Genomic DNA, 11,799 nt, shown 5'->3' with positions numbered 1-11,799 from the left:
CTATCACAAAGCTCTGTGGAGTTAAAGGTACCCAAATTTACCATTTAACTGTCTAGTTATTAAATGTTTTTTGTAATCACAAGTAAAATGACTCACATAAAGATAAACACCTGTCAGATGACATAATTGGGACTTGATTCTCCATGTCCAATTTCATATCTAGTGTTCCTAATTATTACCATGTTTCAGTGCATTATTTAACTTAATGAAAAAAAATTGGGTGTCAGTTATATTGAAGATATTGTGATAAGTTATGTGGAGAGATGACACCATTTATATGACATGATCTGCATTTAATATATTAATATTCTAAAAATGGATTTCAAAAAGTATCACTTTTCATTAAGCAGTTAGAATGGTAGAAATATATAGTAATAGATTTTACTTATAAATGATATTTGGTTGATATATTTAGAGGAATCTTTCTGGTTATTATGAAAGACTCATTATCATTGTAAATGATCCAACCCTCCTCAGGAGTAGAACCATTTTTGGCTTGGTTCCCAGGATATTATTTATATAGAGCCCATGAGTGACCTCACACATACAGATAGCAGGTCTTTTGTGCTGTACAGCAGGTCCTAAGTAATGTAATTTTTGTTCAACATAATTTCATTATAGCATTGATGAGATGCTACAGGAACTTAACTCTTATTTATATCAATTACTCTGTGGTAAATTGGTTTCATTATACATCGTTCCGCCTAACGTAGTGGAACCTCTTGATGTTAAGTGAGGACTTATTGTACAAAGATAAATTGGACAGTGAAGCACAGTATGGATAGAATTAGGCATGTACAAGTGATAATTGATACAATAAACTGAAACACAAGTAATAGGATAAGCAAGAACAAAAAATATTCCCCCTCCCCCTGGCAATCCTTAAAGTATACCTTCAATGAGGATTGGGAGGAAGAAAACTAGACAAGAAGGAATTGGTTAGGGTATTAAAATAAGAATAATGTAGCAATACTGTCCAATAGAACTTTATGATAATGAAAGTGTTCTATAATTGTGCTGTCCAATGCAGTAGAGTATATTGGACACTTTAAATTTAAAGCTGGAATACTTCCTAAGCATTGTAAACCTGGGGTTTAATTCACTTGTTTTGAGGGCTGGTTTACTTATGCTAGTTGTGCTTTGGGCAGACTGACTTTCTTGCTCACTTCTCTGACTTCACATTTTTGCTTCAATTCGGACAGGTAATTTCTTACTCTCTGCAGACCTTTGGCTTTAAGTTTTTTGTTCGTTACATTTTATTTGGTAGTTTTGTTTCATTGAGAATATTAGTCTAGGTAACCTAATCTACTATTGTTAGAAATGGGAATCTTGTTTTTAATTTCATGTAAGATTGCTGTGTTCATAATTTCCCTGAGCTTCATGGCATAATCTTTCTTTTCTGTGTTCCTCCTTTATTATTTTTTTTTTCATGTTCTTTTTCTCCACTTTTTTTTATAGGGTGACTTCATAGTCCTATGTTGAGAAAGTTTTTATCATTCTTTTTTTTTTTAATTGGTGGTGGTCTGTTTATAAGCTAGGCTAGTAGGCAGCTTGAATATTTGATCAATTGTCTCTAGACACTTTTCTCACCAACATTTTTTTCTATATATGACTCCTTTCATGGCCAGCCAAAAGCTCTCCTAAAATCCTATCTATATATTATGTATATATTATAGATTTTTCCTACTTCTTATGATCTTATTGCTATTTTTATTTTCAGACCGGATAGGGGACATAGATATCTTTTTCTCTGTTAACTTCAGTGAAACTTGTTTTATTCCTCTAGATGGGATTGCTCTGTAGATGGAATGCTACTACAAAGTTAAATTGTACAATTTAATTTTCTGCCAGTTTCTGACCTTGTTTTTCCTGTTTTTCTATATGCTTCTCTTTTAGTATCATTGTATTTCTTCTGTTCCTGCCTTGTCTGTTGATTTAGAAACTAGTACCATCTTTCTAATAGCCTCTCATTTCTTTATATATGTAATGAAGCTTTGAATTCATTGATTTCAAATATTGCTTCTCCAGTTAGTGCAGTTCATGATTTCTTTGCAGGGTTATGTTTCTAAACTTTTCTTTATCTTCTTTTTTTTTTTGTAATTTTATCGGTTCAGAAATAAGTAGATAGGTAGTACAGGGAGAAACTTTATTTTTTTTATTTTATGAATCTTTCGTTAAAAAATATTGATCCTCACAAAAATCTGCACATGAATGTTTAATAGCACTTCTATTGATGATTGCCCCAAATTGGAAGCAACCAAGATGTCCTTCAGTAGGTAAATGGAGAAACAAACTGTGGTACAACTGTACAATGGGATATTATGCAGCGATAAAAAGAATGAGCTATAAAGCCATAAAAACACATGAATGAACCTTAAATGCATATTGCTAAGTATGAGAAGCCAGTCCAAAAAAGTTACTTTTTGATTCCACCTGTATGACATTCTGGAAAAAGCAAAACTATAAAGATAGTAAAAAGATTGATTTTTATCCAGGGAATTGAGAGGTGTATGACAGAGGGATAAATAGGTGGAGCACAAAGGGTTTTGAGAGCAGTAAAACTAGTCAGTTTATATGATACTGTAATAGTGGGCACCTAACATTATGCATTTGTCAAAAGCCGTAGAATTATACAACAGAAAGAGTGAACTTTAATGTAATCTCTGGATTTTAATTAATAGTATATCAATATTGGTTCATCTGTTGTAACAAATGTACCACATTAATGCAAAATCTTAATAACAAACTGTGGGTTGGAGAAGAAGGGAGTGGGGGGGAGTATATGGGAATTCTGTACTTTCTGTGTGATTTTTCTGTAGATTTAAAACGTATTCTAGAAAGTAAAAACCTATTAATTAAAAGCTACTGATGCCTGATAGAGAGTTCATAAAATCTACTGTACAAAATAATGTAATAACCAAAGCTAGTATCTAAGTAACATAACAAAACAAAATTAAGTGAAGACGTGTTTCTTTTTTATTGTTAAAATTTTAGTTCTCATTCTGCCATCTCCCGTTTTTTAATTAAAAAAATGCTTGCAGTCATTCCTGTTCCTGTGTTCATTTTTCTTTTCTTTTTGGTTTTTTCTGTTAGGTGTACTAGCCCTTTCTTGGTATCCACCCAGTTCACATGATGAGAATGGAGAGTCTACTGATGACTTGGTACCAGCTATTTTGGATAAAGCTCATAAATATAACCTGAAGGTATTTTATTTTAATTTTTATTGAGATGTAATTGACATATCACATAATTGTTTCAGGAGTTCAACATAATCGATATACGTATATATTATGAAATAATCGTCACTTTAAGTCTAGTTAATGTCCATCACCATACAGTTACATTTTTTTTCCTGTAATGAGAATTTCTAAAATCTGTTCTCTTAACTTTCAAATATATAATGCAGTATTATTAACAGTAGTGACCATGTTGTGCTTTACATCCCCAAGACTTACTAATTTTATGACTAGAAGTTTGTACCTTTTACCTTCACACATTTTATTTCTCTCCCACCTTACATAACCACAAATTTGTTATCTGCATCTATGAGTTGGTTTTGTGGGGTTTTCGTTTGTTTTTAAGATTACACATTTAAGTAGGATCATACAATATTTGTCTTTCTCTGACAGACTTATTTCACTTAGCATAATGCCTTCAAAGTCTATCCATGTTGTAACAAATCATAAAATTCCCTTTTTTTATAGCTGGATAATATTTCAGTGTATGTGTATATCTATTCTTTAGCCATTCGTTTATTAATGGACACTTAGGTTGTTTCCATTTCTTGGCCATTATAAATAATGATGCAGTGAGCATCAGATATCTTTTCGTGTTAGCGTTTCTGTTTCCTTCAGGTAAATACCAGAAGGAGAATTGCTAGATCATATAGTAGTTCCATTTTTAATTTTCTGAAATGCCACCATACCATTTTTTGTAATGGCTACATCAATTTATATCCCCACTAACAGTTCACAAGTGTTCCCTTTTCTCCACATCCTCACACTTGTAATTTTTTGCCTTTTTGATAGTGGCCATTCTAACAGGTTTGGAATGATATCTTTTTGTGGTTTTGATTTGCATTTCCCTGATAATTAGTGATGTTGAACACCTTTTTATTTACTTGTTGGCCATCTGGTTGCCCATTTTTAAATCAGATTTTTGTTTGATTGCTTGTGTTTTTTTGAGGGGGGAGGGGGTTTGCTTCCCCCCCCCCCCAATTTGGTAGGTTGCCTTTCATTTTGTCGATAGTCGTGCAGAAGCTTTTTATTTTGATGTCCTCCCATTTTATTTTATTTTTCTCAAGATGCTTTTTGATTTCTCTTTTGGTTACTTTTTTGACCAATTGGTTGTTCAGTAGCATGTTATTTACACATATTTGTGAGTTTTCCGGTTTTCTTCTTGTATTCGATTTCTAGTTTCATACCATTGTAGTCTGAAAGATGTTTGATATTTCAGTCTTCTTAAATTTATTAAGACTTGTTTTGTGGCCTAACATATGTGATCTATTCTGGAGGATGTTCCATCTGCACTTGAGAAGGATGTGTATTATGATTCTTTTGGATGGAATGTTCTGTATATGATTGTTAATTGTTCTGTATAATGTGTCATTTAAGGTCAATGATTTCTGTCTAGATGATCTGTATTGATGAAAGGGGGGTATTAAAGTTTTCTACTGTTACTTTAGTTCTGTCTATTTCACCCTTTAAGTTTGTTAATATTTGCTTTTTATATTTAGCTTCTCCCATATTGGTTGGATAAATATTTAGGAATGTTATATCCTCTTATTGGATTGATTCCTTTATCATTATATATTGATTTTCTTTGTCTCTCATTACAGACTTACTCTTAATGTTTATCTTGTCTGATATAAGTATACCTACCCAGCTTTATTTTGATTTTCATTTGCATGGAATGTCTTTTTTTTTATATATATATATCTTTGATTTCAGAGACTCGTAGTTAGCACATAGATCGGTTTTGTTTTATTATCCATTTAGCCACTGTTTGTTCGCTTTTGCAGAATTTAATCTATTTGTACTTAAAGTAGTTATTGATTGGTGTAGAGTTTTGCTGATCTAATTATTTTGTAATTCTTTCATTCCTTCTTGCTCTCTTTGTGATTTGATGATTTTCTGTAGTGATAGGCTTATCTTACTTTCTCTAGTTTTTGTGTATCTACTATAGTTTTTTAGTTTTCGTTTACCATGAGTCTTGTTATCATGTTGATATTTTGAGCTCTTCTCATGAATCACAATTGTCCTTTTTCTTATTCTTTTAATTTTTATTTTCAGTTACAGTTGACATAAACTATTAGTTTCAGGTATACAACATAATATTTAGACATTTATATAACTTAAAAATCACCTTGATAAGTCTAGTACCCACTTGACCTTAGTTAGTTATTACAATATTGTTGACTATATTCTCTAAGCTGTGCTTTACACCCCCATGACTATTTTGTAACTGCCAGTTTGTACTTGATCCCTTCACCTTTTTCACCCAACCTCCCAACCTTTCTCTGATCTGGCATTCATGTTTGTTCTGTCTGTGAATTTGTTTCTGTTTTGCTTGTTCATTTGTTTTTTAGATTTAACATATAAGTGAAATCATATTGTATTTGTCTTTCTCCGTCTGACTTATTTTACTTAGCATAATACCATGTTTTTGCAAATAGCAAGATTTCATACTTTTTTACACTCAGTAACATTTCATTATATAAGTACTACTACTTTATCACATTGTCTATCAGTGGACACTTAGGTCGCTTCCATATTTTAGCTATTGTAAACAATGCTGCAATGAACATAGGAGTTCATATATCTTTTCAAATTAGTATTTTGGATTTCTTCAGAGAAATACCCAGAAGTGAGATTACTGGGTCATATAGTAGTTCTATTTTTAAATTTTGAGGAACTAACATACTGTTTTCCATAGTGGCAGCACCAGTTTTCAGTCCCACCAATAGTGCATCAGCTTTCCCTTTTCTCTACATCCTCTCCAACTCTTATTGTTTATTGATTCATTGATGATAGCTATTCTGACAGGTGTGAGTTGATATCTCATTGTGGTTTTAATTTGCATTTCCCTGATGATTAGTGACACTGAACATCTTTTCATATGTTTATTGGTCATCTGTCTGTTCTCTTTGGAGAAATGCCTATTCAGGTCCTCTGCCCATTTTTTGATTGCATTTTTTTTTTGGTGTTAAATTGTATTAGTTTCTTATATATTTTGGATACTAACCTTTTATTGTGTGTATCATTGACAAATATCTCCTTCCATTCAGTGAGTTGTCTTTTTGTTATGTTGATAGTTTCCTTTGCAGTACAAAAATTTTTTAGTTTGATGTAGTTTTATCTGTTTACTTTTCTTTTGTTTCCCTTGCCCGAGGAGACATATGTAAAAAGACAAAACAAAAACAAAAACAAAAACAAAAAAACAAATGACTAAAAGCAATATCAGAGAATTTACTGCCTGTGTTTTCTTCTGAGTTTTATAGTTTAAGTTCTTACATTTAAATATTTAATTCATTTTGAGTTTATTCTTGTATATGGTGTAAGTGGTCTAGTTCATTTATTTTTTTTTGCATGTTATCTGTCTAGTTTTCCCAGCACCATTCGTTGAAGAGACTGTCTTTACCCCGTTGTATATTCTTGCCTCCTTTGTCATAGATTAATGGATTATATAGGTATGGGTTTATTTCTGGGCTTGCTATTCTGTTCATTGATCTTTGTGTTTGTTTTTAAGCCAGTACCATGCTATTTTGATTACGATAGCCTTGTAGTATAGTTTGATATTAGGTAGTGTTATACCTCTAAGTTTGTTCTTTTTCAAGATTGCTATGGCTATTTAGGGTCATTTTTGGTTCAATATAAATTTTAGGATTATTTGTTCTAGTTCCATGAAAAATGCCATTGGTATTTTGATAGAGATTGTACTGAATCTTTAGATCTCTTGGAGTAGTATGAACATTTGAACAATGTCATTTCTTTCTGTCCATGATTATGGTATCAGTTTCTACTTATTCTTCAGTATCTTATAATTTCACAAACAGGTCTTTTACCTTCTTGAATAAATTTATTTCTAGGTATTTTAATTTTTTGATAGGATTTAAATTGGATTGATTTTTTAATTTCTCAATCTGATAGTTTGCAACCTATTTCTGAATATTTTTGTATTCTGTCACTTTATTGAATTCATTTATTCTAATAGTTTTTTGGTGGAATCTTTATATTATCGTGTCATCTGCAAATAATGACAGTTTTACTTTTTCCCTTATAATTTGGTTGCTTGTTATTTTCTTGTCTAATTGCTGTGGTTAGGAATTCCAATACTGTATTGAATGAAAGTGGCAAAAGTGGACATCTTTGTCTTGTTCCTGATCTTAAAAGAGCTTTCATCTTTTCACTTTTGAATATGAAGTTAACTGTGGGATTGTTACATAAGACCTTTATTATTTTGAGATATGTTCCCTCCATCGCAACATTGCTGAGAGCTTTTTTTCATAAATGGATGCTAGATTTTGTCAAATGGTTTTTATGATCTGTTGATGTGATCATATGAATTTTATGCTTCATTTTATGTGGTATATTGTATCACATTAATTAATTTGTGGAATTTGAACCAACCTTGCATCCCAGGAATAAATCCCACGTGATTATGCTATATGTATGATCTTTTTAATTAATTGCTGTGTTCAGTTTCCTAGTATTTGTTGAGGATTTTTGCATCTATATTCATCAGGAACATTGACCTGCAATTTTATTTGTAATGTTTTTGGTTTCAGAGTAATGCTGTTCTGCTTCATTTAGTCTACTTTTTAATCTTCTAGTGCATTTCTCAGCTTACGTTATTCCTCAGCTCTCTGACTTCTGTTTGGTACTTTCTTTTACTTTCCATTGCTTTTGTTGAAATTCTGTGTTCATCAATTCCTGTCCTAAGCCCTGTGAGCAACTTTATGACCATTAATTTCAACTCTCTATCAAATAATTTACTTATCTGTGTTCTATTAAGGTTTTATCTTTTTCTGTCATTTGGAGCATATTCCTCTATTTCTTCATCTTGCTTAACTCTGTTTTTGTTTCTGTGCATTAGATGAAATAGCTACTTCTGCCAGTCTTGAAGGTTTGACCTCGTGTAGGAGATGAACCTTATTGCTCAACCTTTCCCTAGCTCTTAGTTGTCTCTCAAACCTTTTTTGATTTTCAAAGCAGCCTATCTTATTTTTAATAGCTCCCAGTAGTTCGGGGTATGCCAAGACCAGTTGCTTTCCCATAGTGGAAGGTCTCAATCAGCACCTAGATCCAGGCTTATTGAAAGCCAAACTTTAGGCAGCATCTTTTAGAGAATACAAATGTATGCAGTCTTGTGGGACCAAAAGTGTAAGCGCCACCGCCCACCAGAGTCAAGAAATTCAGAGGTGTCCCCAGAGTGGCCATCATGAAAATCAGTGCTTCAGTCAAGTGTAAGCTCCTTTCTGGGAGATAACCAGTGAGCTGTAGTGAGATACAGGGAGAGCACAAAGGTGATGTCCCCCACCTATGGTCCATGAGTGTATTTCTGTAGTTTCTAGATGTGTTCCAAACCTAAAGTCTGCTCCTAAGGCTGAAGCTCCAGGTCAAGCAAGTAGGCCTTTTTCACAGAAAGGTTGTGGGTGTTTAAGTCTGCTGTCTCTTGCACCCTAGACGTGGTAGCCTGCCAAGACCCATCTTTCTGATTGTTATATTCCCTTGGTGTCCTGGAATACAAGACACCCCTGGTCACTACTGCCAAGCAATGAAAGGTTATCTTTTGGTCTATAGCCACAAAAGAGCCCCAGATACATGAAAGAGCTACCCTCCAAGCTCCAGGTTTTGAGTTTCCTCCCAGTTGTGGGTCCCTGTGCCAGAGGAAAAGTTTAAGGCAAGATTATGTCTCAGCCTTTCTTACCTGCTTCAGTGTGGGTTCCCTCTTTTGTCAGAAATGGATGGGTAGCTCCACAAGTTTTTAGAGTGATTTTCAGAGGGAATCATTATGTGGCCATATATTTGGTGTGTGTGGGAAGAAGCAAGGGATCTTCCTATGTCTTGAACTGGAATTTTTGAGAAAATTCAAAAGCAAAAATACAAAGAAATAAAAACATTTGGCACTAAGACATTTTAGAAAATTACTGTAAAAAATAGTTAACAGTAATCAGCATATTATAGACAATTATAAAGATCTGTTGCTATTTTGGAGAAAATAACCAGGAGAAACAAAAATGCTTTAAAAATTAACAATTTCCACTTGGATGTATTATTTTTCTGCTTTTCTTTTTTAATTTACAGTGTGAAATTTGATGTGGTTTCCACTTTCATGGGATGGCTTTTCCATCCCTTCACTTTGAGTGAATGTGTGTCCTTGAAGCTGATATGGGTCTCTTGTTGGCAGCATAGAGTTGGGTCTTTTTTTTAATCCATCCAGTTACTCTGTGCCTTTTGATTGGTTAATTCAATCCATTTCCCTTTAGAGTAAGTATTAATATCTAAGGAATTTTGCCATCATTTTCTGCCTACTTTGTAAATTGGTTATTTTTCATTGTGGTATACTGTTTCCCCTTGCTCTAGGTTTTTGCTCTGTGTTTACTTAAAACATTTTTTAGATATACGTTTTGGGCTATTAACAACTTATCTTTGATCTCCTATAAAAGCTATACCCTTTTACTCTTTCCTGAATATGATTGATACCACAATTTTTTTGTTGTTGTATATTGTTAATTTATAGTAGCTATATATATATATTTTTTTCTACTCTTTTCCTTTAACCTTTATATCATATTTGAGTAGTCGACACACCATCCTAATAGAAAGTTAGTTTTCTAAATGTCTATTTTTCACCTTTACCAGTGAGTTGTGTACTCTTGTGTGTTTTCATGTGCGTGATTAGCCTGCTGTTGTTTCAGCTCAAAGAACTCCTTTCTGCATTTATTGCAAGTCAGGTCTAGTGGTGGTGAACTCCTTTAAATTTTGTCTAGGGAAAGCCTTCTCCGTAACTGAAGGCTAAATATGCTGGACAAAGTATTCTTGGCTGGCCATTTTTATTTTTCGACACTTTGAACATGTCATTCCACTATCCTCTGGCCTATTAAGTTTCTGCTGAGAACTTGCTGATAGTGCAGTAGGAGTTCCTGTGTAGGGTTTTTTTTTTTTTTTTTTAAACCTCGCTGCTTTTAAGATTCTTCGTCATTGATTTGTGACAGATATATCTTAGAAAGGGTTACATTGAGATTATAGGATGATCTATTAGCTTTTTAGACTTGTATGTCCAAGTCTTTCTTCAGGTTTGGGAATTTCTCAGCTATTATGTATTTAAATAAACTCTCTGCCTCCTTCTCCTTCTTTTCTTCTGGAACCTCGATTTTTCTGATATGTGTTTATGAATAACCATAGGTCACATAGGCTTTCTTTGTTGTTCTTAAATCTATGTTCTTTCTGTGTTATTTCAAAATTCCTATTCTCCAATTTTTTCCCCCTGTGGTCTGCCCTGTTACATATGATCTCTATTGCATTCTCAATCTCATTCATTGAATTTTCAGCTCCAGAATTTGGTTCTTTATAATTTTATTCTCTTTGGTAAAGAACTCATTTTATTCATAATTTTTAGTTCTGGTTTCATTGAGTTATAACTTGTTTCTTTAGAACAGCTATTTTGAATACTTTATTCATTAGATTGCAGTATTATGTCCCTTTGAGCTTGGTTGCTGGAGAATATCATTTTGTGTGGGTGTGATACATATTTCCTATTCCTTGTAAATATGTTACTGCTTTTACACTTGAAGTAGTAGATACCTCCTTTTTTTCTCCTTCCTTGCAGCAGTTGAAATATTATGTTCTCTTATGTTATTACCTGAGTTTTTCCTTTCTGTGAAGGTGTAACTGCTCCCTCTGAGGCAAATGTTTAAAGCTTTTATGTTTTCTCCGGTTCTTAAAATTCACCAGGCTGGCTATTGAAAAAATGTTGTTTTCAATAAGGTGACACTAGCTCAACTCAGTGGTCGATAGGTGTGCTGTCTACTGGAGCTTGTTCTTGCAGTGGCACTTGGCAGCCCATAGAAGGAACTGACAGAGCAGGGGGAGGTGAGGGTTTAGAACTGAGTGCACTGAAGGTTTGCAGACCCAGTTTGTTGCTCCCAGGAGCAGTACTCCCAGCAGCTCCTGGGTGGACTTCCTGGTGAACACAATCCTTTTAACACCATTTGAAATTCTTTTCTGCCTCTTTCCCTATATCAATACCCCCTCCTCCCCCGGGCACACACCCACAGACTTTTGAGCTTTCACCATATTATTCTAGGTACTAGTGGAGAGAATGGATTTCTCCAGCTGGGATAACCAGGTACTCAGCACTTTCCTTTTTCTCTGTGAGAGAGGTCACCAGAAAATCAGTCCTTTTTAGTGTTTCCATAGGCGGAGGTGTGGTACTGGAAAAGTTTCTCTTACAGCCTCCAAATATGTATTTTTCTTTTCCTCCAGTGATATGCTGGAGTCTCCCTTTGGGAAGGTGAGACTTCTACAAGTTCTAATGCATGAGTTCCTGCCCAGGTCTGTCCTCACCAAATTTTTGCCCAGCACTTAGGCATTTTGGCTGGCTCCTCTATCCCATGTAGAGTTTCATCTCTTACCTATAGACTGCATTGGTGGGTGAGAGTCTTCCCAGGTTCCTTAGAGTTAGGTACTAATTTACACAGTACCCACAATGGTGTCCTGCAGCACTGGCACTTGAGAATCTGCCTCCATCTCTGGTTGCGGCTATGGTTACACCTCTGGAGGGCCTGGTAGCAGCAGT

The 11,799-nt window shown here is 34.0% G+C and overlaps 1 protein-coding gene across 1 annotated transcript in view; it reads left to right on the top strand.

Moving 5' to 3' along the window:
• Nucleotides 1-11,799, top strand: part of MANEA (mannosidase endo-alpha) — a 48,850-nt gene that overhangs the window by 26,445 nt on the left and 10,606 nt on the right. The window contains exon 3 of the mRNA XM_011360755.2: nucleotides 3,094-3,203. Coding sequence (XP_011359057.1) covers nucleotides 3,094-3,203 — 110 coding nt within the window. The remainder of the gene's footprint in view (nucleotides 1-3,093; nucleotides 3,204-11,799) is intronic.

This window comes from Pteropus vampyrus, unplaced genomic scaffold, assembly GCF_000151845.1.
Source record: "Pteropus vampyrus isolate Shadow unplaced genomic scaffold, Pvam_2.0 Scaffold58, whole genome shotgun sequence".
NCBI lineage: Eukaryota > Metazoa > Chordata > Mammalia > Chiroptera > Pteropodidae > Pteropus > Pteropus vampyrus.
Note: the sequence above shows the minus strand (reverse complement) of the source record. Positions and strands in the feature narration are given on the sequence as shown.